The sequence below is a fragment of the Oncorhynchus gorbuscha genome, linkage group LG06 (genome assembly GCF_021184085.1).
Source record: "Oncorhynchus gorbuscha isolate QuinsamMale2020 ecotype Even-year linkage group LG06, OgorEven_v1.0, whole genome shotgun sequence".
NCBI classification, from domain to species: Eukaryota; Metazoa; Chordata; class Actinopteri; order Salmoniformes; family Salmonidae; genus Oncorhynchus; species Oncorhynchus gorbuscha.
Genome location: NC_060178.1, coordinates 22,669,298 through 22,696,221, shown reverse-complemented (window position 1 = coordinate 22,696,221; position 26,924 = coordinate 22,669,298). Strand labels below are relative to the sequence as shown.

Genomic DNA, 26,924 nt, shown 5'->3' with positions numbered 1-26,924 from the left:
TAGGTTGTGTACCGATTGTGCTCTGAGCTAATTGACATAAGGACTCCCACCCCTGAGTCAATACAGAGTCACCTTTGACAGAGATTACAGCTGTCTTTCTGGGTAAGTCTCTAAGAGATTTGCACACCTGGATTTTACAATATTTGGAAAGTATTATTTTAGAAATTATTCAAGTTCTGTCAAGTTGGTTGTTGATCACTGCTAGACAGACATTTTCAAGTCTTGCCATGGATGTTCAAGCCGATTTAAGTCAAACTATAACTAGTCCACTAAAGAACATTCAATGTTGTCTTGGTAAGCAAATCCAGTGTATATTTGGCCTTCTGTTTTAATACTTCTTGCGACTCTCAAACCCGGATCCGGGAGCGTAATCATCGCCTCAAACTAATTAGCATAACGCAGCTGACATATATACCCCTAGAAAATCTTCCTATTCATGAAAATTACAAATTAAATATATTGAGACACAGCTTAGCCTTTTGCTCTATTCCGTTTCATCCTAAAAAACTCATAAGTCCTTGCCGATGACAAGCATAACTTTAACATGATGCAGCCACCACCATGCTTGAAAATATGAAGAGTGGTACTCAGTGATGTGTTGTGTTGGATTTGCCCCGAACACAATGCTTTCTCTTCAGGAAATAAAGTTAATTTATTTGCCACATTTTTTGCAGTTTTACTTTAGTACCTTGTTGCAAACAGGATGCATGTTTTGGAATATTTGTATTTTGTACAGACTTCCTTCTTTTCACTGTCATTTAGGTTACTTTTGTGGAGTAACTACAATGTTGTTGATCCATCCTCAGTTTTCTCCTATCACAGCCATTGAACTCTGTAACTGTTTTAAAGTCACCATTGACCTCATGGTGACATCCCTGAGCGGTTTCTGTCACTACAGACACCCTGGTTCGAATCCAGGCTCTATCACAACCGTCTGTGATTGGGAGTTCCATAGGGCGGTGCATAACTGGCCCATTGTTGTCCGGGTTTGGCCCGGTGTAGGCCATCATCATTGTAAATAAGAATTTGTTCTTAACTGACTTGCATAGCTAAATAAAGTTTACAAAACATGCATATAAAGGTTCATAGCCTACATATTTTCTCTCCAAGGCATGTTGTTTTGTATTTCTTTACTGGTGTTAAATGATGGATGCATATTGCTGCTTTATAATTCAGTTTTTATACTCATAGGTTCTCACTGAAGAAAAATGTCAATGAATTAATGATTTCAAATCTGATAATAAAACATTTAAAAAAATTGATGCAACAGGATACGTTTGATATTAGACAGGTTTGATTTTTGAATACAGAACTATCAATGTACATATAGCCTATGTAATAAAGTGCTTATTATTTGATCACAAAATAGCCTTGTAGTGGGAGAAGAGAAAAAAGCTAAACGCACAATCAGGGCACCGCTATGCTTACATCTACTTGAGACAGCCTACTTTTTAAGAATGTATTTTAACGAGGAAAAGAAAAGCCTCGTAGGAATATTTCCCACGACGTTGCTCCTGTGACACACTGCCACACTTTCCCACGCAAATGAAAGCCCGACCCTTCTTAAACGCGCGGGGCCGCGCGCTGTTTCGCGGGAAAAAGGCAGGCCAGTCGAGCAAGATCATGTGAGAGTCCACGCGCCGACAGAAGGTTACAGCAGCGAGCGATAAGAGACAGTGAGCACCAGTACAGGAACGAGGTGGGAAGACCAGGAGTTCGGCACAATATCTCATTGTGAACAGTCACTGGAAGAATACTTGTGCTACACGGAGTAAATACGTTAACAAACTTAACCTATTCGTTTGATATTTTGTTTGTTTCACATACCAGCTATTAGAAAACATATTAGGATTTGTTGTTTTTACTGTCAACAGCTCCTTTTCGGAGCGAAAAAGCGTATATAATCTTTATATTCCTTCGTTTTATTTTCTTTACGTTGAGTTTTGCGACTCAAATATAATAACAGCAAGAATATGAGAGGTACGTTTACATTTATTCTAATAATTACAAACACGTATAGCATATATGTCTATGTCTGGGTTTTGCTCATTAAAGTGACAGTTTTGTATGGGAGTGATGTAAACTGTGATAGACGCATTACTTTGAAATAGTTTACTGAACTGTGGGACCGAGGTGCATGTGTTGAAACTGGGCGCGCTTGGGAATGAACGACGACATAGATCTCAGATAAGTTAAACTGTTTGGCCATGAGATATGACAAATAATCAAGTAACCCACTCTATGTGCTTCGTCAGGATGTTTTACAAAGTCAATTTAGAAGAATAAAAACACTGCACTTTTAAATCTGCACATTTAAAAAGTACACCAAACTCAAGTAAAAATGTCCCATAGGCTATTCGTGTGCAGATGAATGTAGATGGTGATTTGTTTGTCTTTGCCAGCAATTGGCAGCAAACATTTTTGTTATGTAAGAAAAGGGAGGTGGGAGAGTGATTGAAAGACTTATTAGGCCTACATATGATCTTTGTTCAGTTCTGTTTGCCATTCTGGACGTGGGTAGGTTGTATTTGCATTAGTACTGTTGGCCATAATAAACTTGATCATATAAAATATATGTATTGATATTATATTATATTTTTCCCCAAATCCTCAAAACTTGAGAGTGCTGATTTCGTTTCATTCCTACTCGTGGTGCGTGCGGGTGTTGTTGTTGTTTTCTGCATCCAGTCATGGCGGACTTTGTGAGGTAGAGTCCGCTGTTCCATTGACCTAGTTCTGTCATTGAGGATTACACAGCGTTCAGAGAGGGTGGAGGATGGGCGGGTGGAGAGGCATGGCTTCTGAGGGTTCTCGTCATTTCTAAGGCAACCCATTAACATGAGCCTATTATTACTTCAATCTGAGGACATTATCAGTGAAAAAATAACCAGTGGTTACTAGGGGATGGCAGAACAGAGGTTTCATGGCATGTGCAAAGCCATGCACTTGACTGTCAAAAACAGAGCCTTTTCTGGTGTACAAGCAACCTCCTTTACCTACAAGGCATATTAAACCATTTATTGTAGGCCAGTTATTATTTGGTAGGCATTTGTTTTGCATCATATGACAAATAATTTATTTACAAAAGCCAAAAGACCACATGTTGGTCTTTCATACTTTACCAGACAGCTGACTGTGATTTTAGATTTTTTTCTGCAAATAATTGTAGGCCTTTATTGTAAATAAGAATTTGTTCTTAATTGACTTGCCTAGTTAAATAAAAGTTAAATAAAAAATTATCTAATATCTTTTATCCAAAATATTCATCTGGATTTTACATTTATTATGCAATTTCTATGCGGAGTCGCAGCAGGATATGGGGACCAACAACCAGTAGCCTACATTCACCTCTCAGCAGGACACCTTAAGCCCTCACTCAGTTTCCATTGTGAGTTTAGCTACTTGATTACATTAACCATAATCTATGTCACCCATTTGTTTTCAAGTACGGCTTGCATCAATATATAGTAGAATCGATTATATATATCCTGGCTCTCTTTCTCCCCTGTAATCCACACCTCTGTGACTATGGATGGACCCTCAGGTGCCAATGGCAGGACTGCTGTAAACTCAATGGCTGTAGCCACTGTAGCAATGACTTTTATGAAGTGCACTTCTCTTATAACGTGAGATAAGAACTCTGTCTGCCACACTGTCTGAAGTGTTACAGCCATGTAGGGTATAGTTTTAGCAAGGAATCAAAGACAAAGCAGAGCAGTGATGGCAGCTCTCTGCTCCCAAGGGCACTGTTGATCAAGCGCAAAGTCACTATCTGTCAGGAGATGTTCACAGTGGGGCTACAGTATGTGTGATGGTGCCTCTCTCTGACAACTAACTGCTAACTTTCCACTCCCTGAGATTTAACTCCGTGCTGGATGGCATCATCCTTTGATTCCCTATACAGTATGGAAAACCTCTGAGCCCCAGATAAAGCCTATAGGCTACAATGGAAAAACTGCTGACCCAAAGCACAGTCTGACTATTTGTCTGGAAGCAGAGCCAAATAGACATGGATTTATATATGTTGTGTGGAACTGTGGTTGTAGCACAACCCTAAATGTGTTCCAGTGGTTGGGATGAGCACCCCATACCATATGGTTTATTTCAGGACTGATATATAGCATTGGAGTAAAATACATAAAGCGCAAAAGAGAAATTGATGTTTCATATGCCACTAATGAAACAGAAAAACAGTACAATATTTATTAGAAGCACAGTAACTAACACAGATTGTTAACCTAATGTAACTAGGTTAGATCATCAGTCACCATCATTGGTGACTGAGGGCATTCTGCATTAGCATCGAATAGCCCCCATGATATGCAACTTTTCTTTTTTCCCTTTTTTTGTTGAATTTTACCCCGTTTTCTCCCCAATTTCGTGGTATCCGATTATTTAGTAGCTACTATCTTGTCTCATCGCTACAACTCCCGTACGGGCTCAGGAGAGACTAAGGTTGAAAGTCATTCGTCCTCCGATACACCACCCAACCAAGCCACACTGCTTCTTAACACAGCGCGCATCCAACCTGTAAGCCAGCCGCACCATTGTGTCGGAGGAAACACCGTGCACCTGGCAACCTTGGTTAGCGCGCACTGCACCCGGCCCGCCAAAGGAGTCGCTGGTGCGCGATGAGACAAGGATATCCATACTGGCAAACCACTCCCTAACCCGGACGACGCTAGGCCAATTGTGCGTCGCCCCACGGACCTCCCAGTCGGGGCCGGTTACGACAGAGCCTTGGCACGAACCCAGAGTCTCTGGTGGCACAGCTGGCGCTGCAGTACAGCGCCCTAACAACTGCGCCACCCGAGAGGCCCTGATATGCAACTTTTCAGGGAAGTTAGAACCAATATACACCGGCAGTTAGGAAAGCTAAGGCTAGCTTTTTGAAACAGAAATTTGCATCCTGTAGTACAAACTCAAAAAAGTTCTCGGACACCGTAAAGTCCATGGAGAATAAGAGCACCTCCTCCCAGCTGCCCACTGCACTGAGGCTAGGAAACACTGTCACTACCAATAAATCCACAATACTTGAGAATTTCACTAAGGATTTTGCTATGGCTGGCCATGCTTTCCACCTGGCTACCCCTACCCCAGTCAACAGCCCTGCGCTCCCCACAGCAAATCGCCCAAACCTCCCTCACTTCTCCTTCACCCAAATCCAGATAGCTGATGTTCTGAAAGAGCTGCAAAATCTGGACGCCTACCAATCAGCCAGGCTAGACAATCTGGACCCTCTCTTTCTAAAATTATCTTCCGAAATTGTTGCAACCCCTATTACTAGCCTGTTCAACCTCTCTTTCGTATCGTCTGAGATTCCCTTAGATTGGAAAGCTGCCCCGGTCATCCCCCTCTTCAAAGGGGGAGACACTCTAGACCCAAACTGCTACAGACCAATATCTATTCTACCCTGCCTTTCTCAGGACTTTGAAAGCCAAGTTAACGTACAGATTACCGACCATTTTGAATCTCACCGTACCCTCTCCGCTATGCAATCTGGTTTCACAATATCATAACCGCCATTGATAAGAGACATTACTGTGCTGCCGTATTCATCAACCTGGCTAAGGCTTTCGATTCTGTCAATCACAACATTCTTATTGGCAGACTCAACAGCCTTGGTTTCTCAAATGATTGCCTCGCTTGGTTCACCAACTACTTCTCCGGTAGTTTAGTATGTCAAATCGAAAAGCCTGTTGTCCGGACCTCTGGCAGTCTCTATGGGGGTGCCACAGCGTTCAATTCTCGACTCTCTTCTCTGTATACATCAATGATGTCGCTCTCGCTGCTGGTGATTCTTTGATCCACCTATACGCAGATGACACCATTCTGTATACCTCTGGCCCTTCTTTGGACACTGTGTTAACTAACCTGCCCGCCTGTCCAGCATCACTACTCTGGATGGTTCTGACTTATAATATGTGGACAACTACAAATACTTAGGTGTCTGGTTAGACTGTAAACTCTCCTTCCAGACACATATTAAGCATCTCCAATCCCAAAATAAAATATAGAATTGGCTTCCTATTTCGCAACAAAGCATCCTTCACTCATGCTGCCAAACATACCCTCGTAAAACTGACCATCCTACCGATCCTCGACTTTGGCGAATGTCATTTACAAAATAGACTCCAACACTCTACTCAACAAATTGGATGCAGTCTATCACAGTGCAATCTGTTTTGTCACCAAAGCTCCATATACTACCCAACACTGCGACCTGTATGCTCTGGTTGGCTGGCCCTCGCTTCATACTCATCGCCAAACCCACTGGCTCCAGGTCATCTACAAGTCTCTGCTAGGTAAAGCCCTGCCTTATCTCAACTCACTGGTCACCATAGCAGCACCCACCCGTAGCACGGACTCCAGCAGGTATATCTCACTGGTCACCCCCAAAGCAAATTCTTCCTTTGGCCGCCTCTCCTTCCAGTTCCCTGCTGCCAATGACTGGAATGAACTGAAAAAATCTCTGAAGCTGGAGACTCATATCTCCCTCACTAGCTTTAAGCACCAGCTGTCAGAGCAGCTTACAGATCACTGCACCTGTACATAGCTCATCTGTAAATAGCCCATCCAATCTACCTCATCCCCATACTGTATTCATTTATTTATCTTGCTCCTTTGCACCCCAGTATCCCTACTTGCACATTCATCTACTGCACACCCTACCATTCCAGTGTTTAATTGATATATTGTAATTACTTCGCCACCGTGGCCTATTTATTGCCTTACCTCTCTTATCCTACCTCATTTGCACATGTTGTTTATCGATTTTACTACTGTATTATTGATTGTATGTTTGTTTATTCCATGTGTAACTCTGTGTTGTTGTATGTGTCGAACTGCTTTGCTTTATCTTGGCCAGGTCACAGTTGCAAATGAGAACTTGTTCTCAACCAGCCTACCTGGTTAAATAAAGGTCAAATAAAAATAATAAAAATTTGCACCATCCACTCCTGCCTTAGCGCCTCTCAGTCAACTCCTGTTACTCCTACAGAGGAATTACTCTCTCCTCCTGGCATATTTAAAGAGTGGGGCTCCTTATCAGCCATACCCTCTCACAGAGTACTTTGTGTCTGTAGGTCACACTGAAGTGGAGCGAGGGAGGGATAAGTTATCACTATCCACACAACTGTTTAGAAAACAGGTGCAAGCTAGGTACTGTAGTTGAAGGCCTCATCAGCAGCCCAGCCTAGAGAGAGGGTTATGTTTTAAGAACTAAATGTCCCCTTAAACCTGTAATTAAGCTCTAGGACAAGAGGACCATATTATATATACCTTAAAGCACCCTTATCGCATATGCAATGTAGGTTAAATGCTCTGGCTGTAGCGTTTGTGCTAAAGTATGTCGCTATGCGGTACTACTTCGAGGTTAAACATACAGCGTGTCAAGTAAATACAAAGTAGAAGGTAAATAGGACCTTCGGACTCCCTGTGAGCTGTTTGGTTAGGTAAGATAAGAGAGAAAAGTATCTGTGACTGCAGGCTTTACTGCTGGGACAAGCAAACTGGCTGACAGAGACAGACAGTTTGCTTGTCCCAGCAGTAAAACCTGCAGTAAAGCCTGCACCTTTCAAACCAAGACGTTTTGCCAGCAACTTTTTGCTGACTTATTGCAGGCGACAAAGCCTGTACTTTTGTTTCCACCAACTGACCTAGTATGCCCCAAGGTTCCAAGGTTCACCAAAGTATACGTTGTCTGGTCTTTGGAGCCCAAATGTAAATAGCGTAGCCGGCAATACACTCCTAATCCCCAGGGACCAGTGACTACATAAAACCAGGGGTTAGTACCGGTTCATGGAACAGAACTGAAGTCTAGAAAATAACAACATCTTTCAAGGAACATAATCAGAACCCGAGAACTAAAGTGATCTAAACTGTTCCGGAACAGAACCATTGTTTTAAAAGCATGGGAACTGGTTAATAACGCTATTTGACGTTCCGGGCATTTTATTCCAGTCCCACAAAAAAAACACAGCAAGCACCTATGCAAAGCCCTACCTCTGTCAATCAGAAACTTCTTCCAGTGTCTGCCTGCAAGCTGAAAATCTTTGCCAGTGTGTGTTTGTGTAGGCTACCTGCCCCTCCCCCTCTGAAGCATAGCTGTAGCCTACTGAAGTTACAAGTGTGATACAGATGATAGAGAGAGATTTGTAATTAGAATGGATTAACTTTTTCACTGCTAGTTAGGGACACTATAGTGTCTATCACATTTCACATTGGATTTATTAAAAGTAAGATGTTTTTTTTTCATTCGGGTGCCACTGTGCACACACAGCTAGCTTCTCTAGTCCAAAGTTAAGCCAACTGTGAAGACCAAAGATCCTCCATAGAAGCCGCTCCTCCGTAGGTATAATTCTGTGGTCCAAATTCAAATACCCCCATATGTACTGTAAAATTTGGTGGTGCATCTTCCATTTGAAAATCGTTACCAGTGTGTGATTTTAGGCTACCTGTCCCTCCCTCTCCCCTACTGTCTTGGGTGGCTATGTGTTATGTACCGCATTCAGCCAAACAGGTTGCACCAGTCTGTTGTTTACCCCTGCTAGTCCAGAAGAATCTAGCCACCATAGCATGGGGGAGAAAAGGGTAGTTTTATTAAGACAGTATGCATATATTTTTCCTGATTTTTTTGTGTGGAGTTAAGTATGAAATTGACGCATTTGCAGCCTGCAACAAGTATGACGAAATGCTAACTTACTGCTGTGAATGTGAAGAAATGAAAGCAGTGCACTCTCTTCTGTCTTATCGGAGGAATTTAGAACTTGATGATGCTGCTTTCTGTCATGTCAGGTTACCATGACAATGATCGAAACAACAGGGTCAAAGTTGAATGTCTCTTGCTCAGTTGTGAGTTGCAAGGCACCATAATCTGATAGGGTATTTTTTTTACCCCTTAATCATATAACATTCAACTTTTACCAGACTTTTCTAAGTCTTTTTTGTATTAACATGTTCTAGAAATATGTTGTAAAAGTATGCAAATTAGGCAATATCTCATTAAATATGCACATATTTGCATATCGCACAAAAAGTTTTGGGGGGACACTGAATGAAGTCAGCCTAAAGTTTCATTTTGTCAAAATACTCCAGGATCTGAGTTGTCCAGAGCAGATTTGGATAAATACATTTTTCATCTTTCTATCTGTAATTTTTCCAAAGAAAATGTTATCTAGAATAACATTTTTACAACATATCAACAATTTTCTCTGTGCAAGTCTGGAGAATATATCTTAGGATAACCACAGAAAATGTGGTGAATGCAAATGCTTTTGAACCTGAGAAAAATACATTTGTGCGTGGGAAGAGTCTGACAAAGTAAGTTACTGAATATAGTCCAGTTTGTAACATTCTCTATGAAATATGCTTTTCAATTATGTGTAATTTAATGTAGTGGGATTGCAATTATTGATTTATGTCCATTTTAAAGTGGTTAAAATTCATAACAATGTTGATGACAGTAGTATGATAAACTAAATTTAAAAAATACATTTTATTCAAGTTTTTGACATTTTTATGTTTACTCCTTGAAAATACTGATATTAATGGAGGAAGATACCAACAAATATTAAAATTGATAGGTACAGTTGAAGTCGGAAGTTTACACCTTACCCAAATACATTTAAACTCAGTTTTTCACAATTTCTGACATTTAATCCAAGTAACAATTCCCTGTTTTAGGTCAGTTAGGATCACCACTTTATTATAAGAATGTGAAATGTCAGAATAATAGTAGAGAGAATTATTTATTTAAGCTTTTATTTCTTTCATCACATTCCCAGTGGGTCAGAAGGTTACATACACTCAATTAGTATTTGGTAGCGTTGCCTTTAAATTGTTTAACTTGGGTCAAACGTTTCAGGTAGCCTTCCATAAGCTTCCCACAATCATTTGGGTGAATTTTGGCCCATTCCTCCTAACAGAGATGGCGTAACAGAGTCAGGTTTGTAGGCCTCGCACATGCTTTGCTCGCACACGCTTTTTCAGTTCTGCCCACAAATGTTCTATGGGATTGAGGTCAGGGTTTTGTGATGGCCACTCCAATAGCTTGACTTTGTTGTCCTTAAGCCATTTTGCCATTTTGCCAAAACTTTAGAATTTATGCTTAGGGTCATTGTCCATTTGGAAGACCCATTTGCGACCAAGTTTGAACTTCCTGCAGCAAAGCACCCCCACAACATGATGCTGCCACCCCCATGCTTCACGGTTGGGATGGTGTTCTTTGGCTTGCAAGCCTCTCCAAACATAACAATGGTCATTATGGCCAAAACAGTTCTATTTGTGTTTCATCAGACCAGAGGACATTTCTCCAAAAAGTATGATCTTCGTCCCCATGTGCAGTTGCAAACCGTAGTCTGGCTGTCTCCTTCTGAGCGGGATGACGGGTGTATGGTCCCATGGTGTTTATACTTGCGCACTATTGTTTGTACACATGAACCTGGTACCTTCAGGCATTTGGAAAATGCTCCCAAGGATGAACCAGACTTGTGGAGGTCTACCATTTTCTTCTGAGGTCTTGGCTGATTTATTTTCATTTCCTCATAATGTCAAGCAAAGAGGCACTGAGTTTGAAGGTAGGCCTGAAATACATCCACAGGTACACCTCCAATTGATTCAAATGATGTCAATTAGCCAATCAGAAGCTTCTAAAGCCATGACATCATTTTCTGAAATTTTCCAAGCTGTTTAGAATAGAATAAACATTTTAGCATGAGTATGATACATTAAGGCACAATTTCTAGTCTAATATTTATACGTGTTTTGGGCAAGTGTTTAAATTGTGCAGTATTTAGCAATCATCATTTTTCTACAAGGTGGCGTGTGTTCATGGATACCAAGGGAAGCCAGGCTTCCTCCAAAATGTTAACAATAAAAAAAGAAACAAACGTATAAAATATTTCAAGTTCGTGTCTATCCGTGTTTCATCATTTCCCTTCAATTCACAAGAGGCTGAATCTATTTCACCAGAGAAAGCATCCGAGCGAGGCAAGCAGGACCCCTCTGTCTTAGTATCTGTAGCCCATGTATCTGATGCTGTCTGGCCAAAAATAAACATGTCATACTATTTTATCCAGACAGCATCAGATACATAGGCTACACATACTAAAACAGAGGGGCGCGGTTTTGCTCGCTCCGATTCTTTCTCCAGTGAGCTTGATGAGTCTTACTGTCGGTGTGCGACTTGTTCAAAATAATCAATATATTCATAGACGACGTATTAGATTTCAGAATTTCTAGGTGTGGGCAATCAGATTTCAGAATTTCTAGGTGTGGGCAATCAGATTTCAGAATTTCTAGATGTGGGCAATCAGATTTCAGAATTTCTAGATGTGGGCAATCAGATTTCAGAATTTCTAGGTGTGGGCAATCAGATTTCAGAATCTCTAGGTGTGGGCAATCAGATTTCAGAATTTCTAGGTGTGGGCAATCAGATTTCAGAATTTCTAGATGTGGGCAATCAGATTTCAGAATTTCTACGTGTGGGCAATCAGATTTCAGATTTCATTAGAGTATCATCGTGCTTGGTTTGAGTTAGATTATACATGAAGAGTTATTTGACAACAATTTGACAACACTCCTCTCCCACTTAGTAAAAGGCTATTGCAACATAAGGACCCTCCCTTAATATGAATACTTTTTAAACTGGTTCCTCTATATGTAGCCTATATCATCTTATCTTACTCATATTGGTTACACTTTATGTTTCTGCCCACTAATTACCTAGTATTTACCATGGGACAATGGCTATTACATAGTTATTACTTGTTGTTTTCCATGAGATAAGTCTTCCTAGAGAGAGTTAATTTGTGAGCGTAAAGGACAAAGTCCTTTGCTTAAACTTGTTGGCAGAGGAAGACTTCAGGTCAAACATCCCTGACCCACTGACCAAACCAGAATGGGCTGTAAGGCCCGCGAGAACTTGTCATTCTTGAAACAATGTCCAGGAACTTTGCTGACATTCTGCAGTGCTCCATAGTGCTACAAACTGCGTTGTACTTTGTGTATTTTAAATGCCATATTCTTTCACGTGATTCAAATGTCTTGAAATGAATTAGAGTTGTGTAAAAAGGGTTCAGGTGTTGAAGCCATGACCCATTATGTAACTGACTTGTCCAGACAGCCCATAACACTCCTGCAGGACTCAGTGGTTATGCTAGGGGTAGAACTAGTTTTATGAACTGCTCCGAGACAGCTGAAACTGCACAAATACCTGACATGCTTCCACAAGTTGAGCACCAGTGTAAGTTACAATCAGGGCCCCTTCAGAATATACTGCAGATATGTTTAAAATACTCTCACACTCCCTGGTGTTACATAAGTGGAACATGGATGTCGATACACTTGTATTTACTCTACAGATTCTAAAGTGATAATCAATCTTTCACTAATCAAACATGGACTGTTTTTTTTAGCCTGTGAACATTTCCATTCCCCTGTCAGTGATTGAGTCAGATTTGGTTCCACCTTAAAACAGGAAAGAAAGTAATCAGATGAATTGCCAGGGATGCCAACCAAAGCGCCTCCCCTTGCTGAATTGGAAAGTGTGTCAGTAGAACAGCTCCTCCTCTCTCATAGCCTGACTGTTTCACACAGCTGAGCAGCATGTCAGTTAACATATCAGAGACAAAGCTATGCTCCCAGGAACCTATGGGAACGATAAGAGAGGGAAGGGGTAGGCTCGTCACGGCGTTGCTAGGGTCACCTTCCCTGAATGAGTGTGTTTGTGAAACCCGGCCAGACATCAGTTATATAACAGGGAGAGGGTGGGGGCCAGGGCCGCTAGATGGGGTAGAGAGAGAGAGAGGTTTTTTCCACTGCCTTTATATTTTTATTTCCCTATTTGCTTTTTGTAGGTCAGTAGGAATTATATCCGGGAAGCCACTCAAATATCTCACTCACATTATGCAAAAGACTCCCACCCAGTTGTAGTTGAGCATTCTCCCTTCCTATCTATGATGCTGAGATTTCAACTTTATAGTTTAGTCATTTGCTTTGCTCCCCGTGTGTGACGCACTTACTGTATCTAGACACAGGCTCACTCGGGTGATTGGTTGTGCTGGTAAAGGGCCGTTAATACAGTTGCTACCTGCAAAATAAATGTTACATAACGCCTTGCGTCACTGTAATACAAAATAGTTTAGAAAAAAAATATTTAACACACCCAGCACTCAGAGCGAACACAGAAAAACAACCATTTGTTTTTGAGAGTAGCCATTTTATCTTGTGTATCAGAGGAGGCTCTCCTGAAGCGGGGGCTTTTGTTAACCTCTTCTAACATTTAATTCACCCTGGAGGAGGAACAGTGAAACGTTATTACCCCAGGCCCAGTAAATGCAATTAACCTGCTACTCTGGTATGATGTAAATAATAGCCTGTTCCAGGGAGAGAGGGCTCAGGGCTGTACACACACTGTTGCACATACTGTTAAATGTTCTGTTTATATGAATAAATTATATATCCGTATCATCAGTATGGAGTTTTTTTTCCTGCAAAATGCTGCAAATTGGCTTTTGACTCTGATAGTGCCAGTCGGTATTAGATGAAACGTCACGTCCCCGCACCGCTGTGGGGAAGACAACCTGTGGTTTACCCCATTGGCTCACAGCAAAAACGTAACCTTTTTCTTGTTGTTTGTTTGTTTCAGTCAATTACAAAACTACATTTAAGAAAAGTACAACATGTCTAAAGGATACTTTTCAACATTGCCTGCTTCTGCCCAAGCATTCTCACTACTTAGAAAAACATCATATTGTAGGGCTTCCCTCATGCCCCTTTTCATGACAGTGCTAGAACATTAAGCTAGCCAAGACCAACAACACACACAAATGGACTATACAGCTACAAGTAGTGAGTGACAATACAAACAGACTATACTAAACAAGTTAAATGTCTTATCTGTGATGACATTTTTTCCACAGGTAAAGTACCAGTCAAATTCTTGGACACACCTACTCATTTTATTTTTTACTATTTTCTACATTGTAGAATAGTAGTGAAGACATCAAAACTATGAAATAACACATATGGAATCATGTAGTAACTCAACCAATCAAAATATATTTCATATTTGAGATTCTTCAAAGTAGTAGCCTACTTGGGCACCGGTTCCCCACATTTCCCACTCTCCCACGCCAAATAGCCTGAAGCCACAGGACTCATCTCGTAGGCTCTATTTCTCTATGTGGGAACATTGCGAACCGTAGATCAGGATTTTTGGGCTGGTTAAACAACACAGCAGTTTTTCTGCATGTAATTCATAAATAACAAAAAATTGACAATGAAGTTGGCTCTTGGGGGTCAATGGGGGTCAATGGGAAAGAATGTTTGTTTTCCCCAATTTGTGGGTGTTGTCAAGGGAAATTCCTTCGTATGACGTGGATACCGACTCGGAGTATAGTGTTTCTGTTGAGTTCAAAATCAGGGCAGTTGGGAGCAAAGATTGAGCAGATGTTTCTATCCCTTCTTATTTTTATATTTTACATTACATTTAAGTCATTTAGCAGACGCTCTTATCCAGAGCGACTTACAAATTGGTGCATTCACCTTATGACATCCAGTGGAACAGTCACTTTACAATAGTGCATCTAAAACTTAAGGGGGGGTGAGAGGGATTACTTATCCTATCCTAGGTATTCCTTAAAGAGGTGGGGTTTCAGGTGTCTCCGGAAGGTGGTGATTGACTCCGCTGTCCTGGCGTCGTGAGGGAGTTTGTTCCACCATTGGGGGGGCCAGGGCAGCGAACAGTTTTGACTGGGCTGAGCGGGAGCTGTACTTCCTCAGTGGTAGGGAGGCGAGCAGGCCAGAGGTGGATGAACGCAGTGCCCTTGTTTGGGTGTAGGGCCTGATCAGAGCCTGGAGGTACTGAGGTGCCGTTCCCCTCACAGCTCCGTAGGCAAGCACCATGGTCTTGTAGCGGATGCGAGCTTCAACTGGAAGCCAGTGGAGAGAACGGAGGAGCGGGGTGACGTGAGAGAACTTGGGAAGGTTGAACACCAGACGGGCTGCGGCGTTCTGGATGAGTTGAAGGGGTTTAATGGCACAGGCTGTCATGTTTTGTCATTTATTATCTTGTCTTGTCCCTGTGCTTCCCATTCTATTCGTTTCCCTCTGCTGGTCTTATTAGGTTCTTTCCCTCTTTCTATCCCTCTCTCTCCCCCTCCCTCTCTCACTCTCTCGCTCTCTCTTCTCTCTATCGTTCCGTTCCTGCTCCCAGCTGTTCCTATTCCCCTAATCAATCATTTAGTCTTCCCACACCTGTTCCCGATCCTTTCCCCTGATTAGAGTCCCTATTTCTTCCTTTGTGTTCCGTTCCTGTCCTGTCGGTTCCTTGTCTAGAATTCACCGTGCTGTGTTTGTGTATCGCCCTGTCGTGTCGTGTTTTCCTCAGATGCTGCGTGGTGAGCAGGTGTCTGAGTCTGTCTGGTTCAAGTGCCTTCCCGAGGCAACCTGCTGTTCACCTGCTGTTCAAGATCGAGTCTCCAGTTTGTCCTCGTCATTTCGAGTGAAAGTTGTGTTTTTTGTTTGTATTTACTTTACTGGATTAAAGACTCTGTTTTCGCCAAGTCGCTTTTGGGTCCTCTTTCACCTGCATGACACAGGCAGGGAGCCCAGCCAACAGCGAGTTGCAGTAATCCAGACGGGAGATGACAAGTGCCTGGATTAGGACCTGCGCCGCTTCCTGTGTGAGGCAGGGTCGTACTCTGCGGATGTTGTAGAGCATGAACCTACAGGAACGGGCCACCGCCTTGATGTTGGTTGAGAACGACAGGGTGTTGTCCAGGATCACGCCAAGGTTCTTGGCGCTCTGGGAGGAGGACACAATGGAGTTGTCAACCGTGATGGCGAGATCATGGAACGGGCAGTCCTTCCCCGGGAGGAAGAGCAGCTCCGTCTTGCCGAGGTTCAGCTTGAGGTGGTGATCCGTCATCCACACTGATATGTCTGCCAGACATGCAGAGATGCGATTCGCCACCTGGTCATCAGAAGGGGGAAAGGAGAAGATTAATTGTGTGTCGTCTGCATAGCAATGATAAGAGAGACCATGTGAGGTTATGACAGAGCCAAGTGACTTGGTGTATAGCGAGAATAGGAGAGGGCCAAGAACAGAGCCCTGGGGGACACCAGTGGTGAGAGCGCGTGGTGAGGAGACAGATTCTCGCCACGCCACCTGGTAGGAGCGACCTGTCAGGTAGGACGCAATCCAAGCGTGGGCCACGCCGGAGATGCCCAACTCGGAGAGGGTGGAGAGGAGGATCTGATGGTTCACAGTATCGAAGGCAGCCGATAGATCTAGAAGGATGAGAGCAGAGGAGAGAGAGCTTTAGCAGTGCGGAGCGCCTCCGTGATACAGAGGAGAGCAGTCTCAGTTGAATGACTAGTCTAGAAACCTGACTGATTTGGATCAAGAAGGTCATTCAGAGAGAGATAGCGGGAGAGCTGGCCAAGGACGGCACGTTCAAGAGTTTTGGAGAGAAAAGAAAGAAGGGATACTGGTCTGTAATTGTTGACATCGGAGGGATCGAGTGTAGGTTTTTTCAGAAGGGGTGCAACTCTCGCTCTCTTGAAGACGGAAGGGACGTAGCCAGCGGTCAGGGATGAGTTGATGAGCGAGGTGAGGTAAGGGAGAAGGTCTCCGGAAATGGTCTGGAGAAGAGAGGAGGGGATAGGGTCAAGCGGGCAGGTTGTTGGGTGGCCGGCCGTCACAAGACGCGAGATTTCATCTGGAGAGAGAGGGAGAAAGAGGTCAGAGCACAGGGTAGGGCAGTGTGAGCAGAACCAGCGGTGTCGTTTGACTTAGCAAACGAGGATCGGATGTCGTCGACCTTCTTTTCAAAATGGTTGACGAAGTCATCTGCAGAGAGGGAGGAGGGGGAGGAGAGGATTCAGGAGGGAGGAGAAGGTGGCAAAGAGCTTCCTAGGGTTAGAGGCAGATGCTTGGAATTTAGCGTGGTAGAAAGTGGCTTTAGCAGCAGAGACAGAGGAGGAAAATGTAGAGAGGAGGGAGTGAAAGGATGCCAGGTCCGCAGGGAGGCGAGTTTTCCTCCATTTCCGCTCGGCTGCCCGGAGCCCTGTTCTGTGAGCTCGCAATGAGTCATCGAGCCACGGAGCGGGAGGGGAGGACCGAGCCGGCCTGGAGGATAGGGGACATAGAGAGTCAAGGGATGCAGAGAGGGAGGAGAGGAGGGTTGAGGAGGCAGAATCAGGAGATAGGTGGGAGAAGGTTTGAGCGGAGGGAAGAGATGATAGGATGGAAGAGGAGAGAGTAGCGGGGGAGAGAGAGCGAAGGTTGGGACGGCGCGATACCATCCGAGTAGGGGCAGTGTGGGAGGTGTTGGATGAGAGCGAGAGGGAAAAGGATACAAGGCAGTGGTCGGAGACTTGGAGGGGAGTTGCAATGAGGTTAGTGGAAGAACAGCATCTAGTAAAGATGAGGTCGAGCGTATTGCCTGCCTTGTGAGTAGGGGGAAGGTGAGAGGGTGAGGTCAAAAGAGGAGAGGAGTGGAAAGAAGGAGGCAGAGAGGAAAGAGTCAAAGGTAGACGTGGGGAGGTTAAAGTCGCCCAGAACTGTGAGAGGTGAGCCGTCCTCAGGAAAGGAGCTTATCAAGGCATCAAGCTCATTGATGAACTCTCCGAGGGAACCTGGAGGGCGATAAATGATAAGGATGTTAAGCTTGAAAGGGCTAGTAACTGTGACAGCATGGAATTCAAAGGAGGCGATAGACAGATGGGTAAGGGGAGAAAGAGAGAATGACCACTTGGGAGAGATGAGGATCCCGGTGCCACCACCCCGCTGACCAGACGCTCTCGGGGTGTGCGAGAACACGTGGGCGGACGAAGAGAGAGCAGTAGGAGTAGCAGTGTTGTCTGTGGTGATCCATGTTTCCGTCAGTGCCAAGAAGTCGAGGGACTGGAGGGAGGCATAGGCTGAGATGAACTCTGCCTTGTTGACCGCAGATTGGCAGTTCCAGAGGCTACCGGAGACCTGGAACTCCACGTGGGTCGTGCGCGCTGGGACCACCAGAGTAGGGTGGCCGCGGCCACGCGGTGTGGAGCGTTTGTATGGTCTGTGCAGAGAGGAGAGAACAGGGATAAACAGACACATAGTTGACAGGCTACAGAAGAGGCTACGCTAATGCAAAGGAGATTGGAATGACAAGTGGACTACACGTCTCGAATGTTCAGAAAGTTAAGCTACGTAGCAAGAATCTTATTGACTACAATGATTAAAATGATACAGTACTGCTGAAGTAGGCCAGCTGGCAGTGGGTGCGTTGTTGACACTACACTAATCAAGTCGTTCCGTTGAGTGTAATAGTTTCTGCAGTGTTGCTATTCGGGGGCTAGCTGGCTAGCTAGCAGTGTTGTTTACGTTACGTTGCGTTAAAAGAACGACAATAGCTGGCTAGCGAACCTAGAAAATCGCTCTAGACTACACAATTATCTTTGATACAAAGACGGCTATGTAGCTAGCTATGTAGCTAGCTACGATCAAACAAATCAAACCGTTGTACTGTAATGAAATGAAGTGAAAATGTGATACTACCTGTGAATGCGACCGGGATGTTGAGTCCTATACAGAAGACGTTGGCTAGCGTTGGCTAGCTAGCAGAGTCACCTACGTTAAGGACGACAAATAGCTGGCTAGCTAACCTCGGTAAATTAAGATAATCACTCTAAGACTACACACTCTAAACCTAAACAACACAATTATCTTGGATACGATGATACGAAGACAGCAAAGACAGCTATGTAGCTAGCTAACACTACACTAATCAAGTCGTTCAGTTGAGTGTAATAGTTTCTCCAGTGCAGCTAATCAGTGGACGTTAGCTAGCTGGCTAGTGAAGACTACGTTAGGACGGCGAAATACGATAATTACGCAATTATCTTTGATACAAAGACGGCTATGTAGCTAGCTGAGAAGAAATTGCTAAGATTAGACAAATCAAACCGTTGTGCTATAATGAAATATAATGAAAAAGTTATACTACCCGCGGGAGCGAAGTGCAGATGCGACCACTCGCTCCAACCAGGTGTAGATATAGGGTAGGTATATCTACACCTGTCTTGCACTTTCTCAGACAGTTCTGGCACAGTTTCTAAGGACCATATCATGAAGAGATCAAAACCCAAGTCACCATCAAGTTATATTTTATTATCTAGTCTAGTCTTTAGTGTTAAGTATGCAATGTACTAAATGTTCCTCCTCTCTCTCTACTTCCAGCACACATTGAAGTAATACCCTGCAAGATCTGTGGGGACAAGTCATCAGGGATCCACTATGGTGTAATCACCTGCGAAGGCTGCAAGGTGAGCTACCTCAATCTCAGAGATATACTTACTCCAAGTGTTCTATTTTCGTTCTGCCTACTGTCATCCCTCTAGAATAACCACAGCAAATTCAATCAATTTAGACTATTTATATATTGTATGCCCTTGCCCAGTGCCCATCCATCCTTGCACCTGTATTCATGGTCAAATAGCTCAAGCTTATGTGTCCTGTTTCACACTTGTGTAACCTGTACAAGTGTAGAACCTGTACAAGTGTGGAACCTGTATAAGTGTTTGGTATGAAATTGAAATGTGTTTTTTTGCAATTCCCACTCCCCCTGAGAGTGGGATCACGGCCAGGGATCAGCCATTATTGATGGCAACCCTGGAGCAATGATGTTTAAGTGCCTTGCTCAAGGGCAGAGCGACAGATTTTTCACCTAGTTGTCTCGTGGATTCGAACTAGCAACCTTTCGGTTAATGGCAAAACACTCTAACCGCTAGGTTACCTGCCTCCCTGATGATGTTTGTGCTTGTGTGTGTGTTTGCAGGGCTTCTTCCGACGCAGCCAGCAGAACAATGCTATATACTCCTGTTCCCGGCAGAGGAACTGTCTGATTGACCGTACCAATCGGAATCGCTGCCAACACTGCCGGCTGCAGAAGTGCCTGGCCCTAGGCATGAGCCGTGATGGTGAGTGTGAAACACACACACACATACACACACACAGCAAGGTCAGTCCAGAGGGGACCCCTGTCTGTCTCTTCACCGGACGCTAGAGCTCTCTGGGTCTTATTGAAAGGCCAAATGTGGAGTTGTGTTACACTGTGTAAAATCACTCCTGGAGTCATGCCTGAGAGACAGCAGTGATGCCATGAAATGAAATTATCAGTGGATTTTATTCTATATTTGCAATTGTTCAAGTTCCATATTGGCTCCATATGGACTTACTATATGAGCTCATAATTCATTCCCTGATTATGTTCTCCTTTCCTGGTACAGCGGTGAAGTTTGGCCGCATGTCCAAAAAGCAGAGAGACAGCCTGTATGCTGAGGTCCAGAAGCACCAGGCGTCCCAGGAGTTAACTGCCGCCCGTGAGGAGGGAGGCGAGGTCGGAGGTCACAGCCGGGCATACAGCAGAGGCTCCAGTGCCGCTCTCAGCGACCTTGATGACATCACCCTGCCAGACGGCCTGTTGTGTGACCTGCCCCTGACACCAGAGGGCGCTGAAAGAGAGTTCTGCAATCTGGAAATGATGGGGGGAAGCGGGGGTAGCAGCTCCTCCTCTCAAAGCTCACCCGAACAGAACAGACTGGACTTCGGAGACAGCAACCACCACATCAAGCACGAGTACCAGCTGCTGCACGAGTCCGGCCTGTTCACACACGCGCTGGTCAACCCTCTACCCGAGGGATTCTCCATGCTCGAGATTGGTAAGTGGAACCGTCACTCTATCACCATCTGCTGTATGTCACTATAACTAACACTAGATCATTTTGTCATTGAGTGTGGTTGATAGCTAAACCATACATGTCTTGTCCATTTCCAGAACGTATAACTGCTAGTGTGGTAAAGTCTCACATAGAGACCAGTCAGCATGGCAGTGAGGAGCTGAAGAGGCTTATCTGGTCCCTGTACACCCCTGAGGAGACACGCAGCTTCCAGAGCAAGGTAAACATCAATGTCCTGTACCAAGATTAACTCAGTGACCTGTGACCTATTTACTCTTACACGACTATGTGCTATTCCCAATGTTATATCTAACATGGGCATCCCTTTGTTCTCTCTTTCAGTCTGCGGAGGTCATGTGGCAGCAGTGTGCCATCCACCTCACCAATGCCATCCAGTACGTGGTGGAGTTTGCCAAGCGCATCACTGGATTCCTGGATCTCTGTCAGAACGACCAGGTCATTCTTCTCAAAGCAGGTCAGTAACTATTGTTAGGACATAAGATGAGTGCATTTCACAACTCTATTCCATGGCCTCATACACCAGCTTTCTCTGACCTCAAAGCACACAGTGGGGTCTGATATTAATCACACCCTTGATAAAGATGAGCAAAAATGATTGTATAAAATAAATCATTTAAATACTGAGTTATATTGTATGCAAGAAACATTGGGGAAATTATATTATTTTATACTAATACAATTTCTCAGAGAAAGAGATTTTGTTAAACAAGTAACCATTATTTTTCTCAAAAAGGTAGAGGTCAAAATGATTGACATCCCTGATTTCACCTTACGAGAATAACGTCCCTGAGCCTTTTTCTAAAATGTTTTATGAGTTGGAGAACACATTGGGAGAGATCTTAGACCATTCCGCCATACAGAATCCTTCAAGATCCTTGATATTCTTTATCTGCGCTTATGGACTGCCCTCTTCAATATAAACCACAGGATTTCAATGGTGTTCAAGTTCAGAGACTGAGATGGCCATTGCAACATGTGGATTTTGTGGCCAATCAACCATTTCCATGTGGATATTGATGTATGTGAAACAGTTAATTGGCCACAAAAATCTACATTTGCAATGGACATCTCAGTCTCCGGACTTGAAACCAATTGTAAAAGCTGTGGTTTGAATTGAAGACGGTAGTCCAAATGCGCAGACAAAGGATATCAAGGATCTGGAAGGATTCTCCAATCTCGTCTCATTGATTGGACTCCAGGTTAGCTGACTCCTGATTCCAATTAGCTGTTGGAGAAGTCATTAATCTAGGGGTTCAAACCTACACTGTAAATGTTTAAATGATCTATTCAATATAGACAAGAAAAATACAATAATTTGTCTGTTATTAGTTTAAGCAGACTGTGTTTGTCTATTGTTGTGATTAGATGAAGATCAGATCTAAATTTATGACCAATTTATGCAGAAACAATTCCAAAGGGTTCACATACTTTTTCTTGCCACTGTATTATATACAGTCATTTTTGCTCATCTTTATCAAGGGTGTGAACAATTTCGGAGCCCACTGTAGTTCCTGTTCAGACAACCTGAGCATGTAAGCATTAACTGCATTTCCATGTTTCAGTACTACAGCATTCATACACAATAGTATATTTGAGAAACATGTGTGTCTGCAGACAAACAAACTTCGCCACTTAGGACTACATTTTAGAATATACATTCAATTTAACCTTATGTGGCAAAGGCCACATTCTGTTTCCAACGATGTTCAAGAAAACAGTTATTATTCTAATGATGGATCTTCTTGTTTTTCTTCTCGCCCACCTTTCCTTTTATGTGCTGTTTGTTCATCATATTTGTTTGAATTGTAACAAATTGTATAAAAATGATTCAATTTATAATTGATTGAAATACATTTGATGTTGTGATATGAAATGGATGTATTCTATTGACTGACAACATGGAATTCATGTTTTATTTCATATTGTTTGTGTGTACGTGTTGGAGCATCCTGTTGTCCCCCTTTTCCTCTTCCTCTCTCTCCCCTCTCCATCTTTACGCTCTCTTTACGATCTCCTCTTCAGGATGTCTGGATGTGCTTCTGATTCGCATGTGTCGTGCCTACAACCCCATCAACAACACTATTCTGTTTGATAGCAAGTTTGCTAGCGCACAGACCTTCAAAGCTCTTGGTGAGTCCCCTCTTTATGAAACCAAAGCATTAATATTTCATCAGAGTATATTCACACACACACAAAAAAAGTATATAAATATATTTACCCACCCACATAGTCGAAAAATGCTAGGTCAACCCTTTTTTATAGCTTACTTTTTAAAAAGTGAACCAAGTCAGACGTTTCTGTTTTGAAGAGACGTGTTTTTCCCCGCTCTTTCCTTGAAGGTTGTGATGACCTTGTGGGTGCTGTGTTTGACCTGGCCAAGAGCCTGAGTTGTATGCAGCTCTCTGAAGAGGAGATGGCTCTGTTCAGTGCTTCTGTTCTCCTGTCACCAGGTAATCCTCTCACACTGTCTCCCGTTGACTGGGGTGATGTCTCAGCTCTGAAACAGACACTAAGTAATATGTAAGAAGGAAAACCAGCAGACTGACTGTGGTTGTTGCTCTTTTTTTCCTCCAGACCGACCATGGTTGACAGACAGGCAACAGGTACAGAAGCTTCAAGAGAAAGTATATCTGGCTCTGCAACATTGTCTACACAGAGGTGGCTCATCAGAGGAGAAACTGGCAAAGGTACATATTGGCAGACGATGATATATTCCTTTATTCCTCAAACAGGCTTTTGTTAAAGGATTTCGGGTGGAATGTGAAAGATACAAATGTTCTATCTTGCTTTTTCCTTTCTCTGTGTCTCTTCTTCTACCTCTAAGATGGTGTCCAAGCTTCCCATGATGAAGTCCATCTGTAATCTACACTTTGACAAGCTCGAGTTTTTCCGTCTGCTCCACCCGGAGACTGCATTCAATTTCCCCCCTCTGTACCGTGAGGTGTTCAGCAGTGAAATCACCTTCCCAGACTCCACAATGGACTAAAAATCTGTTTAGATATGAAAGGGATTCATATAGAGACAAAAAGATGTAGGGAACGAGAGGTAGGGAGAGTAATGTGGCAACAGCGAAGTAACCAGCAGCTCTGTGACAACCCTGCACGCTACACTTTAGGACATACTACTCTCACCTCAGACCTCCACCTTATGGAGTTGCTTGGACTGTAAGCCAGTCCAGGCTACAAAATTCAACACTAGGTGCTGGGTACTATATGCATGCTGCCTATTTTGGGGGGAGTAAAACGGTTCTGAGAATGTATTTTTGCAATCTCAGATGGTTTTTCTAAGAGCTTGAGAGCTTGAGATCTCCCTTAAGCTGAAGTCCTCTGTAAAACCAGTTTAACTTATTTTCCAGGTCTCAGTGTAAGTCCTTGTAAGATAATCTTGAATGTACCCCACAGACATGCAGCACAGCCCAAGGCACGAGACTGAATGTACTATACAATCCTGCCCCATTGGAGGAGATGCTATGTAGTCTCTTTTTTATCTTATTGCAGTTTGACAGCTCAATTTTTTTTCTCCAGTTTCTTATTTGGTAGTGCCCATACTTTGCAGTTTTGTATCCTATGAACAAACTGTTTAAAGGGACCAAGATCAAATGGATAAGTGGGCACATTTTTTTGCATGCAAGACATGGACGATGCAACTATTACCATGCATGCAGACTTGCACACACAGCACTAAGACAAAGCACTTATGCTGACCTATACATGTATTTTTACAGGCACACATTCAGACACTGATATTTTTCCAGCTCGACTTAAATTTTTTAGGTGCAATCAAAGACCTCAGTCCCACTACCTTTTCCCTTGCAAATGCCACTTAGAGAGAGAGCAAGAGAGAAGAATCACATAAGTATTTTTAAATGTTCTTTATCTATACTCTTATATTTACTAATGTAAAAATCAAATTAGACAGGGATTTAAATATATATATATATATACATTGAGAAGGAGGGAGAGGGGGAGATGTATAATACGTAAAAATGATTCAGGTTGTTATTGTAAAAGAGAATGTGTTATCAATGACTCAGCTGGTTAAATAAAGGCAAATAAATAAATAAATAGATTTGCCAGGACTGCGTCTTTCAAAGTATTTCTGGTCATATTCTGGGGTGCCTGGATGGAAAATTATTAGATGAATAGCACCTACCGACAATGAGCCCTCCCTCACCCAATCTGGACACTTTTCTTGTGCTACAAATAATCTCAGGGTTCCAGCTCAGAGACTGACGAACGTCCTCCTGAAACTGACAGAAGTGGGACATCCTCCTGCCTCAGACAGGCAGGACTAAAGCAAATGAGATAGAGAGTTCCCCAGGAGATGAAGGATCCCTCAAACCAGGGGTCTGTAGGTCCAATACAAGACTTTGTTCAAGAGGGAAAGGATGCAGATGATAAGAAGAAAACAAATAGGTAGTGAAAACACTTTCCAGTGCTCCCAGCTCGGCACCAACAACAATTTGGAAGGGGTGTTTAGAGTTTGAGCTTTGACCAGTATGGGGAAGGTGGGGACTCAGGCTCCCTCTGTATGTTTTTATGCAGTCTACTGTTTCAGACTGAACTGAAAGTGTGATGATTTGTTAATGATGCCTTCTCTACCTAACCCTCCCCCATTTACCTCACCCTCTCAAAAAACACTCACGGCATAATGAAGGGTTAACAGAGCCATCAGCTACCCCACAGAGTTAGGGATTTCAACATTTAGATTATAGAGTATTTAAGATGTCAGAATTTACAATGCAATTTGAAGGATGATGATAGAGTACAAAAATATGTATTTTATGTTTATATATTTTTCCACACTGTTTATTTTGGAGCATTAAATCTGCCCCTCTGTCTTCAATGAGAGCACAGATTTTTATTAATCTATACCAGGAAGTTAAAGTTAGATTAATATCTATTTTTATGGAGAGGGACATTGGGTGTGGCAGGATATTACTTTTGAACTATTCTTAAAAGGGCTTTTGGGATTTCAAAAAACTCTCAACACCCTCAGTACAAAGCTTGTACATAGACAAGCTGCAGTGTGAAAGGTTTGGTCAGAGCAGAATACTTGTATTACTTTTACCACAATAAGAGAGAATCACTTACGGGCCTTGAATATTTTCTGTCCAATTATATTTCAATAATCATGTTTCACTATGCAATGCTGGAACAGTGCGGTTCTTCATACTGTATATATAAAAGTAGTTGGTATTTGGGGGGATACACTTTTCTGGGAGCTTACCACTGTGTCATATTGGGACTGTGCAATAATGTCTTTCCTGATTTCAGTTAGGAAGGTCTTAACAGCCCTCGTTAGATATCTCAGTAGACTTCATAAGCGATCTAGCCTGAGACCCCTTAAAAGTACAGCACAAGAGGTTTTTAATTCTCTCAACATAACAACACTCAACTTTTACACAGAACTAGTTTAACTGACTTGAGTTTATGGTTCGTAAGGCAGAGGAGATTCTATTAAGTGAAATGCTTTGTAAGTGTTTAGAACATAGATGGTTATGTATTTTCACACCTAAAACGGCTTTTCTTTCTTTTAAGGCAGTTCGCAATGTGTACAGTTACATTTCCTCTCAGTCACTCAGGGAGATAGCTGGGCTCTCTGTTCCAGTGTTTTCATCAGTTAACCTAGTCCGACACCTTGCGCGGAATAGAAGAAGACCTTAAAACCTTGATCACAGTGTACATGTTCTTGTGAATGTTGTTCAAAAAAGTATCAAAGGTTTGATCCCAGTCTAATATCAATATTATTACAGGACTTTTGAGCCTACATTTTTGAATAAATAGGATCTAAAATGTAATTACATTTAAAGATGGATTTTAATCTATGTATCCAGTGTTTGTTTTGTTGTGATCTTTTGTTTCTTAATTTCTATCGTAGTCTGTCATATTTTTTCTTATCAGTTTAGTGTCCTCCTTTTTGTCTTGGAGAGTTGTTATTCTATTTTTTCAATAATATCTCCCTAAATCTTTTCATGATACTTCTATTTATCATGTTTTCATTCTATTTTAAGATGATTATTGAAATCAATCTAGATTTTTAAAATATATAATTTAGGATATATTATGAATATGAAGCCTAAGAGTATTTTTTAACACGTTTAAGAGTTCTTGTTGTAGCAACAATGGAGACACAATATGTGGATTTAAGAATGTAATAAAGTAATTTTACAATAA

At 42.7% G+C, this 26,924-nt stretch overlaps 1 protein-coding gene across 1 annotated transcript; it reads left to right on the top strand.

Moving 5' to 3' along the window:
- The first annotated feature begins 1,637 nt into the window (after window positions 1-1,637).
- On the top strand, window positions 1,638-26,924 carry LOC124037705 (nuclear receptor ROR-beta-like). The gene is made up of 10 exons (XM_046352683.1): window positions 1,638-1,980; window positions 19,229-19,314; window positions 19,827-19,968; window positions 20,278-20,709; window positions 20,826-20,947; window positions 21,070-21,202; window positions 22,771-22,878; window positions 23,088-23,198; window positions 23,323-23,435; window positions 23,573-26,924. Exons 1-10 carry the CDS (start codon window positions 1,974-1,976, stop codon window positions 23,732-23,734), a joined length of 1,416 nt encoding a protein of 471 aa, XP_046208639.1. The 5' UTR covers window positions 1,638-1,973; the 3' UTR covers window positions 23,735-26,924.

Coding starts and splice junctions, on each gene's coding strand:
- LOC124037705 (XM_046352683.1), top strand. Junction 19,969..20,277: donor CCTAGGCATGAGCCGTGATG/GTGAGTGTGAAA, acceptor TTCCTGGTACAG/CGGTGAAGTTTGGCCGCATG. Junction 22,879..23,087: donor ACAGACCTTCAAAGCTCTTG/GTGAGTCCCCTC, acceptor CTTTCCTTGAAG/GTTGTGATGACCTTGTGGGT.